The sequence below is a fragment of the Lithobates pipiens genome, unplaced genomic scaffold (genome assembly GCF_037356315.1).
Source record: "Lithobates pipiens isolate NorthernLeopardFrog02 unplaced genomic scaffold, aLitPip1_a1.2 Scaffold_13, whole genome shotgun sequence".
Taxonomy (NCBI): Eukaryota; Metazoa; Chordata; class Amphibia; order Anura; family Ranidae; genus Lithobates; species Lithobates pipiens.
In genome coordinates, this window is record NW_027507718.1 from 270,716,639 (window position 1) to 270,734,295 (window position 17,657).

The 17,657-nt window shown below is 48.5% G+C and overlaps 1 protein-coding gene across 2 annotated transcripts in view; it reads right to left on the reverse strand.

Annotated features, from left to right (window-relative positions):
- CUNH4orf54 (chromosome unknown C4orf54 homolog) overlaps positions 1-4,644 on the reverse strand; it is a 60,424-nt gene extending 55,780 nt beyond the window's left edge. For both annotated transcript variants that reach the window (XR_013272286.1, XM_077476615.1), the window contains exon 1: positions 1-4,644. This exon is cut by the window's left edge and continues 187 nt beyond it. Coding sequence is in view for 1 of the 2 variants with exons in the window: in XM_077476615.1 (XP_077332741.1) it covers positions 1-4,552 (4,552 nt within the window). In the remaining variant the exon portion in view is untranslated.
- Between the last annotated feature and the right edge of the window lie 13,013 nt (positions 4,645-17,657).

Genomic DNA, 17,657 nt, shown 5'->3' on the forward strand with positions numbered 1-17,657 from the left:
AGTAGGGGGTCTCTGACAGTCCCATCTCTCCTTGCTGAGACCCCTCTACCCCTGGCATCTCAAAGGGGTGCTCACTTCCTGGGTTAGAGAGTGGGGTTTGCATGGTGCTAGCAGGGAGAACAGATGTTGGGGGAGTGGGCATAAAGCCTGGATAAAACATATAAGCTGGTCCATAGGCACCAGGACTAAGGGTTAACTGGGGCATGTGAAGGGGCACAGGTGTAACAGGAGGAGGGGGCACAGGGACATCCACATACTGTCCAGTTTCTGGGTCAAACAATCTCCTTTTCACCGGCTGTACAGGAGTGTCCACTAGATAATACTGGCCTGTGGCTAAGTCCACTAGCATTTTGCGCTGGGTCTGCGGATACATCTCCGCAGGGGTAGCTGAAGGCAATGGGGGAGAATAATAGATGGGTCCTTGGGGGCTGGGCATGGCCATTGCTACTGGTGGGAAAGGATGGTGGTAAATAGTTGCCGGAGGGACAGAGTCTGGGGTTTGGGGCTCAGACCCTGCTGAGGGTGCCCTGGTGGGCTGCACACCCTCCTTTGCCTTGCCGCGCCAGTCCGCGGGTGCTTTGATGGGACTCTTGGGACTTGACGCCTGAGTTTTGGTGCTGAATGGTGGGAGGGTGGCCAGGGCTGTAGAGTCTCGCACAGTTGCTGCAGCCTCCCGAATAATACTTGAGGGTTCCCGTATGTTTGCACTGTTCACATTGTAATCTCTGGTACCGCCGGGGGTGAATGTGCTTTCACTATTACCGGATGGGGGGTCCCGGGCACTGGTGCCCGCAGATGGCTTCCCTTCTGCCGACTTTACCGGAATGGTAAGGTAGTTCTCAAAGTCGGCGCTGGCTTTCCGTACCAGGGAAGGAGGCTGAGTAGGACTGGGCTCCACCTTCTTGGGCTCCTCGAGGGCCAGCTGAGGGATCTTCAAAGAAGTCGGTGGCTGAGGTCGAGTATTTTTTCTATTCATCGCGGCTTCTTGGTTCTGTTCCTTATTCTTAACCGGGGCAGCGCTCACCTTGAACACATTGACATTGCCGGTCCCTCCGCTGGCTTTTTCGGGCTGATCTTGTTTCTTGGTTTCCCCAAACTTGGACACCTGGAAGGTCCGCGGGGGCGCTCTGTTCTCCGCCCTCACAGGGCTCTTCTCTAAGCCGGGGTGGGAATTGCGGCTTGCCAGGGGCTCAGGGGCTTTGCTGAACGGTGGGGCAATTACCTTGCGGGGCACTTCCCTAGCCTTGGTGGGCTCAGGAAATGTTGTCACCTTGCTGGCCCCAGATCCCTCCTCGCAGGCGATCATAGAGAGGACGTGGCTACCTGTGAGGGGCTGTGGACCACCTTTGCGCTTCCACTCCTTTCTGTCAAAGACATAGAGCTGCTCCATAGTCTTCACCGCAGCGGTCAGCTTCTCCAGGGCAGCCCGGGACTGTGGGGACTGCGGCGGTACCTTCACCTCCGGCTGCTGCTCTTTCTTCTCCTGCTTCCACTTAGAAGCTTTAGACACGATCTTCACTACGGGCATCCTGGGGCCACTTTTATTGGGGGCGATGGTGGCTACAGGCAGCCTGCCTGACGCCCTGTGCACCAGGACAGTTTCTGCAGATGACAGCCCACCCTCTGCATCTGGCTGGCTATTGTTACCTTCCTCTTTATTCTTCACCGCCTGGCAGGTGATCATAATGGGGGACAGGGAGGAAGAGATCTTAGATGTCCCCTTTGTTTTCTGATCGGTGGTACTCTGATCAGACATCACGCTGCCCCTGTCACTGTTGTCACCAGTGTCATGGCTGTAGGAACCTTTCAGCAGCTTCCTAACGTCCCTCACCTGGTGGATCGTCCCCTGCGGTTTGGGTTTGCTCTCCCTGACGTCCCTGACCAGGAACTGGGGCATCTTCTCCAGAACCTCAGCCCTGGAGGGGACCTGGCTCCTCAGATCTTCTGCCGCCTTGGAAAGGGTAGATGCCAGGTTTGGGGTCAATAGCTTGGCAATGTTGAAAGGGTTGTCTTTATTCTCCGAGGATAATCCCAGGTTTAGCTTAATCTCTTGAGGTTTGGGGGTTATCATGGGGGTCATCCTGCTAGCTGCAGCATCCAAGATATGAAGCTTCTCGCTTTTGAATTCATTTTCATTGCGACTGAAGCAGGTCTGGTGGGCATAGGTGGACACGGAGTATTTGGTGGCTTGCTTCTCCGCTTGCTTCTCCTTAGGGATGTGTTGGATGCCAGGCACATACAAGCGGGACATCTTGGTGGACTGGACAGCGGAGATCTCCCCAAATTCAGCCCTCCAGTCCCTCTCTAGGGGGATCTTGATCCTTCTCGCCTTGGCCACCTTCTCTTCTATTTTCTTTTCCATCTTTTCTATCTCCTTCTCCTTCCAGGATCTGAAGGCGCTGTTCTGGCTGCGGAGGAACATGCCCTTCATGGTGTCCGCAGAGCTCTTGGAGGCTTCTTCTGGAGGAACATTGCCATCAGCAGGAGCAAAGTCCCTGGCTGAGAAGTCCCCACTGCTGACCAGGGTGAAGTCGGAGCCTGCCTCGGAAAACTTGGAGCTCTGTCTCTGTAAGAACTTTCCCTTGGAGCCCTCTGCCTCTGAGAACTTGGAGCTCTGTCTCTGTAAGGACTTTTCCATGGAGACCTCTGCTTCTGAGAACTTAGAGCTCTGTCTCTGTAAGGACTTTTCATTGGAACCCTCTGCCTCTGAGAACTTGGAGTTCTGTCTCTGTAAGGACTTTTCCTTGGAGCCCTCTGCTTCTGAGAACTTAGAGCTCTGTCTCTGTAAGGACTTTTCATTGGAACCCTCTGCCTCTGAGAACTTGGAGTTCTGTCTCTGTAAGGACTTTTCATTGGAACCCTCTGCTTCTGTGAGCTTGGAACTCTGTCTCTGTAAGGACTTTTCCTTGGAGCCCTCTGCCTCTGAGAACTTGGAGTTCTGTCTCTGTAAAGGCTTTTCCTTGGAGCCCTCTGCCTCTGAGAACTTGCAGCTCTGCAGGGACTTTTCTTTGGAACCCTCTGCCTCCTTGGCTAAAGCATGTTTCTGAGACGTATCTGTGATCTCCCCTCTTTCCATCTTAAACTCTTGCTCCAGTTGCATCTTCTTGGAGATAATGTTTTTAATAAGGCTGGAGGCATATTTGGATTTGTTAGAGCCGTCCATGGCTTCGGCTGCGCTGCTAGTGTGCTTGGTGAGTTCCTGCGCAGCCGCTTCTCTTGGCAGAGCCTGTGTAACCCCATCCGTGGAAACCGAGAGTTCCTGAGGCTTGCTGGCTTTCACCAGGTTGAGGGTCTCCGTCAGCGTGACGACCCTGGAACCAGACTGGATGCGCTTAGAGGAGCCGGCTGCATCGGCTCCTTTCTCGGCTACTTCGCTCACCACCAGCTCATAGGCTTTGGTTTGGGACTTGTTGGATTGGAGGAACACCTGGGAGGCATCCTTGCTTATCTTCTTCAAGCTGGAGGTGGTGGAGGAGTGCTGGTGTAGGGTCTTCTCTGCTTTCTGAGATAGGAACGAGCTCCCTTTCCAGTCCAGGTAGGTGGACCAGCTGTTGATGCCTATGTTCTGGTCGGACAGAGAGGTGGTGGACTCGCTGGAGCTGAAGTTGATGGCTTCGAAGTAGGGGTAGGCAAGGCTGCGGAAGGCTCTGGAGGTAAGGTTGCGCACCTCCTTGTCGGCGTCGTCTAGCTCGCTGACTGCGCTGGAGGCTCCGCTGGAGATGTCCGCGTGGACCCCGCTCCGCGCCTGCAGACGCGCGGGGATGGCGACCAGCCTATGCGCATCGGAGAGCGCTGGGTAAGGCAGGCAGTGGTGCTGTTTGAAGGCGGACTTGCTGTCGGTGGCTCTGGACACGCAGTAAGTCATGTCTGTCTCATGCTTGGCATTGACAGGGGCGGTGTTTTGCTGCGGCTGGACGTTGCTAGGCTCCTTTATAGCCTTGGATGCGGTTTTGATTGATAGGAGGATCCCGGCTGCTTTGGACTCGTCTGCCCTGGGAGCCGGGGACGTATCGCTTTCCGAATAACTGCTGACCAGCTCGGTGCTGCCCAGGCTGTCAGTGCCCAGGCTGTCAGTGCCCAGGCTGTCAGTGGGGTTGGGATCGCTGGTGGTGCTCAAGTAGTAACTGCAGTCCTCGTCGGTCGGGCTCTCCCCTTGGCTGTCAAACGAGGCGTACTCCAAAAAGGTGCAGGGGGCGCTGTCCAGGGGCTCGCTCCAAGTGGTGGGGGCCAGGCCAAAGTCCGGGTAATCCGGCTCCTGGTCAGCCTCGCACAGCTGGATCTCGTGGGTGGTGATGTAGTGAGCCTCGTCGTTGGCACTGCCCTGCTGGGGCAGCATGGGTGACGGGGCGTGGGAGGAGGGGTAGGACGCCGTGCCCTCTGATCCGGTCCCTTTAATTGGGTGCTGGCCAGGCGCCTTCGGACTTGGCCGATCCCCACCGCCGGTGCGGTCCTCCATGTCCACGGTGAGTGCGGTGATCACTCTGCTCTCCGGACACGCGGGGATCTCCACGTACTCAGGGTCCCAGCTGTCCCCGGTCACCGCCTGCTGCATAGCTGCTGCCTGCTGGGCGCCGAACTCTCACTCCGAGCCCCACAAATGAAGGCAGTGCCGATGGCAAATTCTTCTTTTCCTCAATGGGATCCGCGCGTCACTGGGACTGAGTTTTAAGTGACATTGAAAAGGGGAGGGGGGCTGACACGTGCTTCTATTTCCTTTGTAGTGTCACAGCATTGTCCCACACACTGCCCCATCCACAGGAACCATCCCGAGTGACTTTCTTCCCATCCGCCCTCTGGGAATGTTCTGCCCATCCCAGAACCTCTCCTGGGGTCAGCATGCCCATCCCAGAACCTCTCCTGGGTTGAGAGCATACCCATATCAGACCCTCTCCTGGGGGTGAGCATGCACATCCCAAAACCATACCCATCCCAGAACCTCTCCTGGGGGTGAGCATGCACATCCCAGAACCTCTCCTGGGGTTGAACACAGAAAAAGCTCTGCCCATCCCAGAACCTATCATGGGGATGAGCATGCCTATCCCAGAACCTCTCCTGGGGCGAGCATGCCCATCCCAGAACCTCTCCGGGAGTGAGCATGCCAATCCCAGAACCTCTCCTGGGGGAGAGCATGCCCATCCCAACACCTCACCTGGGGTAGACCATGCACATCCCAGAACCTCTCCTCGGGTGAGTATGCCCATCCCAGAACCTCTCCTGGGGGTAAGAATGCACATCCCAGAATCTCTTCTAGGGGTGAGCATTCACATACCAGAACCTCTCCTGCGGGTGAGCATAGAATATGTTCTGCCCATCCCAGGACCTCTCCTGGGGTTGAACACAGAAAAAGTTCTACCCATCCCAGAATCTCTCATAGGGGTGAGCATGCACATCCCAGAACCTCTCCCGAGGGTTAGCACGCCCATCCCAGAACTGTCCTGGGGTGTGCATGCCCATCCCAGAACCTCTTCTGGGGGAGAGCATGCCCATCCAAACACCTCTCCCGGGGGAGAGCATGCCCATCCCAGAACCTCTCCTGGGGGAGAGCATGCCCATCCCAGAACCTCTCCTGGGGGTGAGCATGCACCTCCCAGAATCTCTCCTGGGGGAGAGCATGCCCATCCCAACACCTCTCCTGGGGATGAGCACAGAATATGTTCTGCCCATCCCAGAACCTCTCCTGGGGTTGAACACAGAAAAAAGTTCTGCCCATCCCAGAACCTATCATGGGGGTGAGAACACAGCTTGCGGGGAATGTGATGAGAACATCAACATATCAACTTGCCTCCAAAATACAGCACACCGAAGAATTACAGAGTTCCGCCGAAAAAAAAAAAAAAACAATAAATAACGAGGGCAAACTGCACAATTTTTCTAACACAGAAACAGAACGAACGATTTTCATTACATTTATACTGTTTTCATCCAAGAACAATTTTGGAATTTGTCCCTCTCTAGTTGTTCATTGTTTCTGATCATGCGCAGTCTTTCTTTTCAGATTTTTCTGATAGGAAAATCATATGTAAAGGGTACAAATTAAATGAAAATCTTGCATTCTGTTCTCATACGAGAAAAAAATTGTAATTTGTCCCTTGTTGTTTATTGTTTCTGATCATGCGCGGTCTTTCTTTTCTGATTCTTACTGGAACAGAATGAATGATTTTCATTTGGTTTATACCTTTTTCGTACAAGAAAAATCACAAAAAAAAGACTATGCATGATCAGAAACAAAAAGCAACAAGAGACAAACTACAACATTTTTCTCGTATGGGAACAGAATGAAAGATTTTCACTCAATGTGTACCGTTTTCATACGATTTTTGTACAAGAAAATCAGAAAAGAAAGACTGCGAATAATCAGAAACAAACAACAAAGAAAAGCTTTTGTCGTATGAGAATGTCGGTACATTTGTTTGCGACTTCATGTGAAACAACGAGAAAAATCGGAACGAATATTTCCTGATTTTCTTATAGTGTGTACCCCACATTAAAATCCACATACATGTCCTTTTTTTACTGGACAGACATTTATTGGCTGGTACACAGCCTCAAAACCCAGTACTGTACGGAAAACAGGTTTATGTACACGCAATCAGAAAATTGGATGAAAAATACCGCTTTCGAAGCCATCATGCTATAATCTGAACCTCAGTACACAGCTTTCAAGAACCAGTCATGAGAATTAATGCAAAATTAATTTGGGTACATAATATAACACAATCGGGCGAATGATCATGTGATCTTCTCATTGTTTCACAGCAAGTTAGAACCAAGGATGGAAATTATGTACGAAAAATCTCGTACGACAAAGGCTTTTTTTGTGGTTTAATGTTTCTGATTATGCGCAGTATTTTTTTTTTTCAGATTTTTCTTATCTGAAAATGGTACACATTAAGCAAAAATTGTTCATTTGGTTCCTGTATGAAAATTTTTGGGGAATTTGTCTCTTCTGAAATTTTTGCTCGGAAGGTCGTAATCGGCTGTCAAAAGTTGTGTACATGCTATCAGAAAATCATAGGATCATTTCTCAGACAAAAATGTTCACCTCATTTTCTTATAGTGTGTACGGGGCTTTATCCATTGGGACAAGCATGAAAATTTTTCTTTCTCGTACCATACCAGAGTGTATGATTTTCATTTAATCTGTACATTTGCCATTCAAAAATAGAATATAACACATTACATCACTTCCAAATTTTTATTCTGTCGTACAAGGTATTTTGTAACTTTAAGCTATGTTTCCACTATTGCCTCCCCAAAGTCGCGCGATTTTGCAGTAATTTTACTGCAATTATTTGTAACTAAGCTTTTCCACTAGTGCGACTTTTCATGCGCTTTGGGACTGAAAAGTCGCATGACAAGTTGTACCCCATGATTTCCAATGATTTCCAATGAGTACCGTTCATATCTGTGCGACTTCAAGATGCAGCGACTTCAAAGTAGTCCCTGCACTACTTTGGTCCCACTTTGATGTGACTTGAGGTCCATAGACCTCAAAAATACACAGGCATTGCTTAAAGTCGCTGCAAAAAAATCACAGTAAAATCGCGGCAAAATCACGCAACTTTGGGGATGCAGTAGTGGAAACATTGCCTAAACTCTTCATTTTTGATATGTGACTAGCATGCAAAAAAAACCCACTAACGATCATTTGTCTGATAATCTCATGGTGTGTACTAGGCATTAGGGAGGGAGTAGGTGTCAATGGGCTGATTATAATCTCTAAAGCCCCGTACACACGATCGGACTATCCGGCGGACTTAGTTCGGCAGACGATCCGCTGAACTTTCAGAACGAGTGGACTTGCCCACACACGACCACACACGAACAGACTTTTGGCGGAGGTCCGTCGGACTTTCCAAATGAACGGACTTGCCCACACATGGACTCGCCGGGCTCCTCCGCTATCTTCTGCTCTTTTGCTGCTCTTTTGCTGGAGGAGCCCGGCTTTCTCCTTTGTCGTCGCCGTCCGAGGGTCTTCTTCCGACTTCGGGGGTCTTCTTCTGTCTTCTCCACGCTTTTCGGCCTCTTCTCCCGCTCTCCGGTTCTTCTGCCGGGCTCCTCCGCTATCTTCTTCCAGCTCTTTTACTAGCGTTGGCCCAGTCTTCCCGTTCGCCATCGCCTTCTTCTTCTTCCTTCTTCCGATGTTGACACAAGGCTCTCTCCCGCTGTAATGCTGGGGACACATTGCATGGCGACTTATATAGGCATAAGGGGTGGGCTCACCGGGTGATGTCACATGGTGACCCCGCCCCTTATGATGTCACAGTCCCAGCATCCCCGGGACTGTGACATCATAAGGGACGGGTCACCATGTGACATCACCCAGTGATCCCGCCCCTTATGCCTATATAAGTTTCTGTACAATGTGTCCCCGGCATTACAGCGGGAGAGAGCGTCATGTCAACATCAGAAGAAGGAAGAAGAAGAAGACTGGGCCAACGCTAGTAAAAGAGCTGGAAGAAGATAGTGGAGGAGCCCGGCAGAAGTACCGGAGAGCGGGAGAGGAGGCTGAAAAGCGCGGAGAAGTCGGAAGAAGACCCCCCAAGTCGAAAGAAGACACCCGGATGGCGACGACGACGACGAAGGAGAAAACCGGGCTCCTCCACTAGCAAAAGAGCGGCAAAAGCGCAGAAGATAGTGGAGAAGACCCCCAAAGTCGGAAGAAGACCCCCGGAGCTTCCTAATTAACTACTTTAAAAACCTGTGTTTTGTGTTTTTTATTGACACTTTTTCCCCCCAGGTAAATGGGTAGGGGTACCCCATAGTTATTCACATAGGGTGGCGCACCGGGATCTGGCGGCCCCCTTATTTAAGGGGGCTTCCGGATTCCCATAAGCCCCCCGCCCGCAGACCCTGACAAACAATGGCCAGGGTTGTTGGGAAGAGGGACTTGTCCTCATCAACATGGAGACAAGGTGTTTTGGGGTGGGGGGCCCGCAGGGCACCCCCCTTCCCCAGAGCACCCACCCCCCCATGTTGAGGGCATGCGGCCTGGTACGGCTCAGGAGGGGGGGGCACTCACTCGTCCCTACCCCCTTTCCTGACCAGCCGGGCTGTGTGCTCGGATAAGGGTCTGGTCTTTGGGGGGACCCCCACGCTGTTTTTTCTGCGTTAGGGCTTCCCCTTAAAATCCATAGCAGGCGACAGGGCTAAGGTGTCAATCTCACCGATGGAGGCGGCAAAATTGACTTCCTTCTCTAGTGCCATTGTACCTCAAGTCACGTTTAAAATGAATGGACTTTAGTCCGTGTGTGGGCAAGTCCGTTCATTTGGAAAGTTCGGCGGGCTAGCACACAGATGAGTGGATTGTCTGCCGGAAAGCCAAGTCCAGCGGACAATTTTGAGTCACGTCTTCTTTCAAAGTCCGCCGGACTTTTGGGAAGAAAAAGTCTGCCGGAGCCCACACACTGTCGAATTGCCGATAGTCCAATCGTGTGTACGTGGCATAACAGAGTTAAAACACTCTACTTCAGCCTTGGGTTCCTTTAGACTAGGGGTTCTTTGAGGAGAAAGCACTGGCAAATTGAGTTTCTGCCTATATTGTCTATACCAGTGGTCATCAACCCTGTCCACAGGGACCACTAACAGGCCAGGTTTTATGTATTACTTTGGGGAGATGCAGACTAGAATACTGCAATCACTGAGCAGCAAATGATATCACCTGTGATGTATTTCAGTTATCTGGCAAACCTGGCCTGTTAGTGGGCCCTAGGATAGGGTTGATGACCACTGGTCTATACATTATTATTATCATCATTATTATTATTATTCCTTTCATTTCATAAATATTGAGAAAGATAATTTTGTCATATAGAGCAGGAATGTTAAATACACCCTAGTTCAGTCTTTCTGAACAAGGGTTCCTCCATAGGTTGCTAGGGGTTCCTTGAGGAGAAAGCAACAGCAGATTAAAGGAGTTATAAAAGCAGAAGGTTTTTTATCTTAATGCATTCTATGCATTAAAATAAAAAGCCTTCTGTGTGCAGCAGCCCCCCTTATACTTACCTGAGCCCATCTCACTCCAGCAATGTTGCAGGGGTGTCTCCTGCTGCTCTCAATCAGTCAGTAAGCCAATGAGGAGAGAGAGGGGCGGGTCTGGGGTTGCTGCTCCATGTCTCAATGGATACAAGGAGCTGTGACTCGGTTAGGGTGACCCCATAACGTGCTGTGGGGGCACTCGACAGGAGGGAGCCAGGAGCACCAAAGAGGGACCTTAGAAGAGGAGGATTTGGGCTGCTCTGCGCAAATCCACTGTAACAGAGCAGGTAGGTATAACATGTACTGTATGTTATTTTTATTGAAAAAAAAAGAGACTTTACAATCACTTTAACCAATTTCCTATATTGTCTATACATTAATCATAATCCTATAATTTTATAAATATTGATAAAGTTCCCTTTGTCATATAGAGCAGGGATGTTAAATACACTCTAGATCAGTCTTTCTTAACCACTTCAATACTGGGAACTTAAACACCTTCCTGCCCAGACCAATTTTGAGCTTTCAGCGCTGTCGCACTTTGAATGACAATTGCGCGGTCATGCTACACTGTACCCAAATGAAATTTTTGTCATTTTTCCCCACAAATAGAGCTTTCTTTTGGTGGTATTTGATCACCTCTACCGTTTTTATTTTTTGCGCTACAAATAAAAAAATACCGAAAATTTTGAAAAAAAAAATGTTTTTTTTGTTTCAGTTTCAAAACGTTGTAAATAAGTACGTTTTCTCCTTCACTAATGGGCACTGATGGGGCTACACTGATGGCATGGATAGGCGGCACAGATGGGCATGGATAGGCGGCACAGATGGGCATGGGTGGGCAGATAGGCGGCATGGATGGGCACTGATAGGCAGCACAGGTGGGCACTGATAGGCGGCACAGGTGGGCACTCATAGGCGGCACAGGTGGGCACTCATAGGCGGCATTGTATTATGTTATACTGCACTAATGGATGCCAATCAGTGCCAAACAATAATGCATGCCAATCAGTGATGCCCATTGTGGGCACTGATTGGCATCCATTATGGGCACTGATTGGCATCCATTGTGGCACTGACTGAGATCCCTGGTGGTCTAGGGAGGATTACCTTTTGCTGGGCATCCCTGGTGGTCTGGTGGCGTCCCTGGTGGTCCAGTGTGGGCATCCTCGGGGGGGCTGTGCTGATAATTGATCAGCACAGACCCCCCCTGTCAGAGGAGCAGCCAATCGGCTCTCCTCTTCTCGCGTCTGACAGACGCGAGTGAGGAAAAGCCGATCACCGGCTCTTCCTATTTACACTGTGATCAGCCGTGATTGGACACGGCTGATCACGTGGTAAAGAGTCTCCGTCGGAGACTCTTTACCGAGATCGTAGTTGCCGGGTGTCAGACTGACACCCCGCAACAACGATCGCCGCGATGCGCGCCCCCGGGGGCGTGCAGCGGCTCATAATCCTGATCACGTCATATGACGTCCGATCAGGATTGTGCAACCACTTTGCCACCGTCAATTGCCTATAGGGCGGTCGGCAAGCGGTTAACCAGAGGTTCTTCAAGAGGTTGCTAGAGGTTCTTTGAGGAGAAAGAAGTGACAGATTAATCTCACACCTATGTTGTCTTTTTTAAATTTTTCCTTTAATTTCATGGTTATTGATGAAGGTCATTTTGTCATATAAAGCAGGAATGTTAATCACTTTCCAACCCACTGCAGTACATTTACTGCAGCAGGTCAGCTTGTATACAGGCACAATCACGCACCTGTACATTGTGGTTTTCTTTCGGACCCGGAATACTGTGCTCTAATCGCTGCAGCACAAGCCAATCAGCGAGTCCCAGTCAATGATTTATGGCCGAGACCCACTGAGCAAATGACAGTAGAGAGCCCTGTGCTAATAAACAACACAGGGCTCTCTGCAGACAGCAGCAATGTGCTGTTTTTTGTTTTTCTGCCTTCAAAGCAGGGAGTTAAGACTGGCACATTGCGTAGTAAAATTGCATACATTGTTAGGTCCACATTGAACCCCTTGATCACCCTAGATGTTACCCACTTCCCAGCCCATGTCATTTGTACAGTGACAGTGTACAGTATTAGCACTGATCACTGTATTAGTGTCACTGGAGATGTCAGTGGCAGTTAGCCATTCCCCTCCAGCGTCATTTACTGTCAGATTGTCCGCTGCACTAACAGAGTCCCACTATATAGTAAAAGATTACTATCTGTACCTATTCTTACACATTCTTGCTGCCACCATGAATGTATTTTCATTCTTATTCAGTGCACCACTATATCCTTATCTTTTCGGTCCCACTATAAGTTACTGATCACCACCATTACTAGTATAAAATAAATAAAAATTCCAGTAGTATCTATACAATAGTTTGTAGACACTATAACTTTCACGCAAACAATATACACTTATTGGGATATTTTTTTTTTTTGTTACCAAAGACATGTAGCAGCGCCAAGAGAAAAAGCAGAAAATCCCGGACTGGCAGATCTGACAATACTGAAGCCTTACGGATGGTGGGCAGGCCAGCAGGCAGGGACAGAAGCCGAGAGAAAAAGCAGAAAAACCTGGGACTAGACTCGGGCAGATCTAATAATACTGAAGCCTTATGGGTGGCGGGCAGGGACAGAAGCCGAGAGAAAAAGCAGAAAATCCTGGGATTAGACTCGGGCAGATCTAATAATACTGAAGCCTTAAGGGTGGTGGGCAGGCCAGCGGGCAGCGACAGAAGCTGAGAGAAAAAGCAGAAAATACTGGGACTAGACTTGGGCAGATCTAATAATACTGAAGCCTTACGGGTGGCGGGGAGGTCAGCGGCAGGGAGAGAAGCCGGGAGAAAAAGCAGAAAATACTGGGACTAGACTCGGGCAGATCTAATAATACTGAAGCCTTACGGGTAGCGGGCAGGCCAGTGGGCAGGGACAGGAGCCAAGAGAAAAAGCAGAAAATCCTGGGACTAGACTCGGGCAGATCTAATACTAAGTCCTGGTTCACACTAGGGCGATGACAGACATTGCATGTGATTCGCACCGCATTGCTGCACAGAGCACATGTGATGTCTGTGCGATGCGATTTCAGCCATACAGATTGTATGGCTGAAATTGCAATGCATTTGCACTCAAATAGTGTAGGATCCCTTTTTTTGGTCCACACTGGAATCGGATCGCATGGGTGTTCACACCTATGTGATCCGCTTCCTGCACAATTTCACAGTTCGCACTGCGATCTGCGAACCGATCTAGGGGTGTCATTAAGTTTACATTTACACCCCCCAGCAGTTTGCAGATCTCAGTGCGAACCACTGTGCAATTCAGGTGCGATGCAGGAACCCGCACTGGATCCACAGGGTTTCCGCATGGCACCAGTGTGAAACCGAGCCTAAAGCCTTACAGGTGGTGGGCGGGGCAGCCACTTTAAGGCCCTTTTCACACAGGCTTTCCGATCAGGTCTGCCTGTCAGTAGGTTCTACCCGTTCACATATCATGCCTTTAACCAGGTAGCTAAGTCCCATAAGTAGATCTTTTGGACTATAGAGGACTCGTGTGTGGTTTCTAAAGTGTTAATGAGAGCAATATATGTCTCTGGAAGGCTGCAGAGGAGCAGGGCAACAATATGGTTATCTTTAATGTCCTCTCCAATAGCACGTAGCTGCTCTGTGATCTCCAGCATAGCTTTTCCGTGGTCACACATATGCTGGCCTACTAGTCTCATCTTATACAATTTTCTTAGTAGAAATATTTTACTGTTGAGGCTTGAAAGCTCATGCAGTTTTTGTAATGAAGTCCACATACCTTTGGCGGTTTTCTCTGTTCTTATGTGGATAAGCCGGTCATCTTCCACTAATAAGCTTATAATCGCCTTTGCTTGTCTATCCTTCCTATCCCATTCCTACGTCTCGTCGTTTGTGGGTCTGTCTGTATTTAGCACTTGCCACAAGTCATCCGTGCCAAGAAACATAGGTAGTTTAAACTTATAGCTGGTAATCGGCATTGTTCAGCTTTGCAATTGAAAACTTCACATCTGAACTGCTTGTCATGTTTTAGTAGCTTGTATACAGTATTCACTGACTTGCTGTACTCACTGAGTATTCTTTCCAGTGCCTCTGGGTGCTGTTGGGTTTGCCGAGTATTGAAATCATACGCTGGAAGCTTCTTGTACACAGCAGCAAGCTTTACTTTTATGGAGGATTTCAATGCATGTCTTACAGAATGGAGGAATCAGGAATATACAAGTACATGCACTGAGATAGACAATACATTCTGTTATATCATAGAAAACATGAACTATAGACTATAATACTACAGCGCCACTTACTGCATAGATAGATATAATGCATACAGTATTGTCAGTTTATTAACAATTTTACATTACATGCTGTTGTTCTTTCCAACACACATGACTTTTGCAAGCAGATATGCCGGTCAGTTTTTCAGGTGGATCCAAATGGAAGCTCCATGTTAGTTACTTTGCTGTCGCAAAGTTCGATCGTGTGTACACCAGTCCGTCGCACAAAAGTTCACGCATGCGCGGAATCAAGCAGAAGGAGCCGCACTGGCTATTGAACTTCCTTTTTCTCAGCTCGTCGTACGCCTTGTATGTCACCACGTTCCCACATTCGGAATTTTTGGGCAACATTTGTGTGACCATGTGTATGCAAGACAAGTTTGAGCCAACAACCTTCGAACAAAAATCCATTGTTTTGTTGGTGGGAAGTCTGATCGTCTGTACGCGGCATAAGATGTGATGGTTGCATTTGTTTCCTTTTTTTTGGCTTTCTTTCTTCTATTTTCAGCTAGTAATCCGGCCAGCAAGTCTTTTGTTTTTCACAGCACAAACTCTGCAGCAGAATTTATCAGTTTACATGGATGAGACAAACCACTTAAAGAGGAGGTCCCCCCACCCCTGCAAAAATTAAAATCCAGAAGCTTCACATACTGCAGCTGCTGACTTTTAATAATAGGACACTTACCTGTCCTGGAGTCCAGCGACGTTGGCACCACGGCTGATGTTTCCATCAGCTGTCAGGTGCTGCCACCTCCATTGCCGGTAAGGGAACCCGTTAGAAGAATTACGGATTCATGCTGGGTCCCTACTGTGCATGCACGAGGCACTGCTCCTCTCTCCTACTGGCCCAGTGACGGAGGAAGGAGGAGGAGGGAGCCCAGCCGCTGACATAATGCGCTGTGGCCCAGTCTCCTGGAAGTGGGGACAAAAATGAGTGGAAGTTCCACTTTCGGGTGGAACTCTTCTTTAATGCTGGCAGGTGTGATTTAAATGATCAGCTAGATATTAACCACTTGCCAACCAGCCGCCGCAGTTGTAATGCAGCAGAATGGCACAGCTGGGCGAAATGATGTTATCTTATGTCGATTCTCCCTGTGGCCACTAGGGGCCGCAGGAGGCGCACGCGCCCGCTGCTCTCTCCTGGAGCCGATGCGTGTGTCCGGCAGACACGAATGCTCCTGCGGTCGCTGCTGACACACTGAGAACCGGGACGTGTGTTTAAACACACAGTTCCCGGTTCTCTAAGCCCTTGTACACATGGTCGGAGAATCTGTCGGAATGTGTCCTATCGGACCGTGTTGTCGGATAATCCGACTGTGTGTGGTATGCATTGGACTGATTCCGTCCGAATATCCATCGGACCCAATTTTCCAACTTGTTGGAAATATTTCCCGACACACTGGGCCGGTCGGACCTAATCCGATCATGTGTAGAGAATTTTGATCGGACCAAGTGCCACGCATGCTCAGATCAAATTCCTACATCAAAGCTATTGGCTACTAGCCTGCATGTAGTCCCATCGTAACGAAATTACGTCATCACGTTCTGAAAGATCGGATTTTTCGACAACTTTGTCCGACCGTGTGTATGCAACAGTTTCGGACAAGATCCGCCGGACAAAATCAGACGGACAAAATCCGACGGATTTGGTTGTCGAAATCTCCGACCGTGTGTACAGGGGCTAAGGGGGGAAGAGACAGATCGTCTGCTCATACAGAGTATGAACAGTGACCTGTCATCTCCCCTACACAGTCCTCTTCCCCCCACAGTTAGAACACACACTAGGGAACACAGTTAACCCCTTGATTGCCCCCTAGTGTTAACCCCCTCCCTGCCAGTGACATTTTTACAGTAATCAGTGCATTTTTATAGCACTGATCACTGTATAAATGCCAGTGGTTCCAAGAATGTGTCCTCCATAATGTTGCAGTCCCAATAAAAATCGTAGATCGCCACCATTACCAGTAAAAAAAAAATAACAAAAATGCCATTAAACCAATCCCCTATTTTGTAGACACTATAACTTTTGCGCAAACCAATCACTACACGCTTATTGTGATTTTTTTTTACCAAAAAATATGAGCATACATATCGGCCTAAACTGAGGGAAAAAGAAATGTTTTTGGGGATATTTATTATAGCAAAAAGTTAAAAAAAAATTAGTTTTTTTCAAAATTGACGCTCTTTTTTTGTTTATAACGCAAAAAATAAACACCACAGAGGTGATCAAATACCACCAAAAGAGAGCTCTATTTGTGGGTAAAAGGGACATCAATTTTGTTTAGGTGCAACGTCGCACTACCATGCAATTGTCAGTTTAAGCGACAAAGTGCCGAATCGCAAAAAGTGCTCTGGTCAGGAAGGGCCAAAAATCTTCCGGGGCTGAAGTGATTAAATGTGCATTTTTGCTTAATGGGAAAGCAGAGATCCTATAGAATAATATTATGGCACAATATTTGGGGCCATAAGTTTGTTTTCATGTCAGTACTGCCACTACTGTCGTGGTTGCAGCAGCTACTTTAAAAGGGTCTCAAGTGTTTGTAAACCCATACATATAAGAGAATAACAGAATAAGGTAAGGAGGATGGAAGGGGGGAACGGGCCCACTACAGTGGTATTTTTTTTTTATTCCAGTCTGGAGTTTAGCTTTGGTTTACTATGTTTTTATTGAGTATTTCAACAAGGAATATAAACATACAAAACTTCAAATAAAACCATATAAATTTTCAAGTCAAATAAATGGAAATACACATTGGGGGGTTATTTAATAAAGTTAAATCCACTTTGCACTGAAAGTGCACTTGGAAGTTCAGTCGCTGTAGATTCGAGGGGCAGGGCCTTCTTTAATATTGATTGGTCCCTGGGCAAAAAAATATTTTTGCCCCCCCCCCCCCATGCAGTTTCGCTCTCCACCTGCTTTGAGACATATAATAAAAAGCAGCAAGACTCAAAATCAGTTTACTGTATCAGATCAGACAGCGATTGTGATTGGTTGCCAGAGGTTACAGTGCATCATTACCACTCATTGACTGTTGTCAATGAGTGGTAATGATTGTGATTGGTTGGTAGAGGTTACAGCACATAATTTCTGCTTGTTGATTGATTGCTAGAGATTACTGTACATCAATACTGCTCATTGATTTGTTGCTATAGGTTACTGCACATTATTAATGCTTACTGATTGGTTGCTAGAGATTACAGCACATCATCTCCTCATTGCCTGCACACCATGGACTGGGGAGATGAGGGGGCCCATTAATAGGCAATAAATTCCCAAGGATCCTAGGACTCCTGGGCTCAGTGGCAGTGCAGTGCAGACTTTCAGGTATGCCCCTTCACCTCCCCAGTGGGCAGCATTCAGTATAGGTGATGGTGGATATGACCTC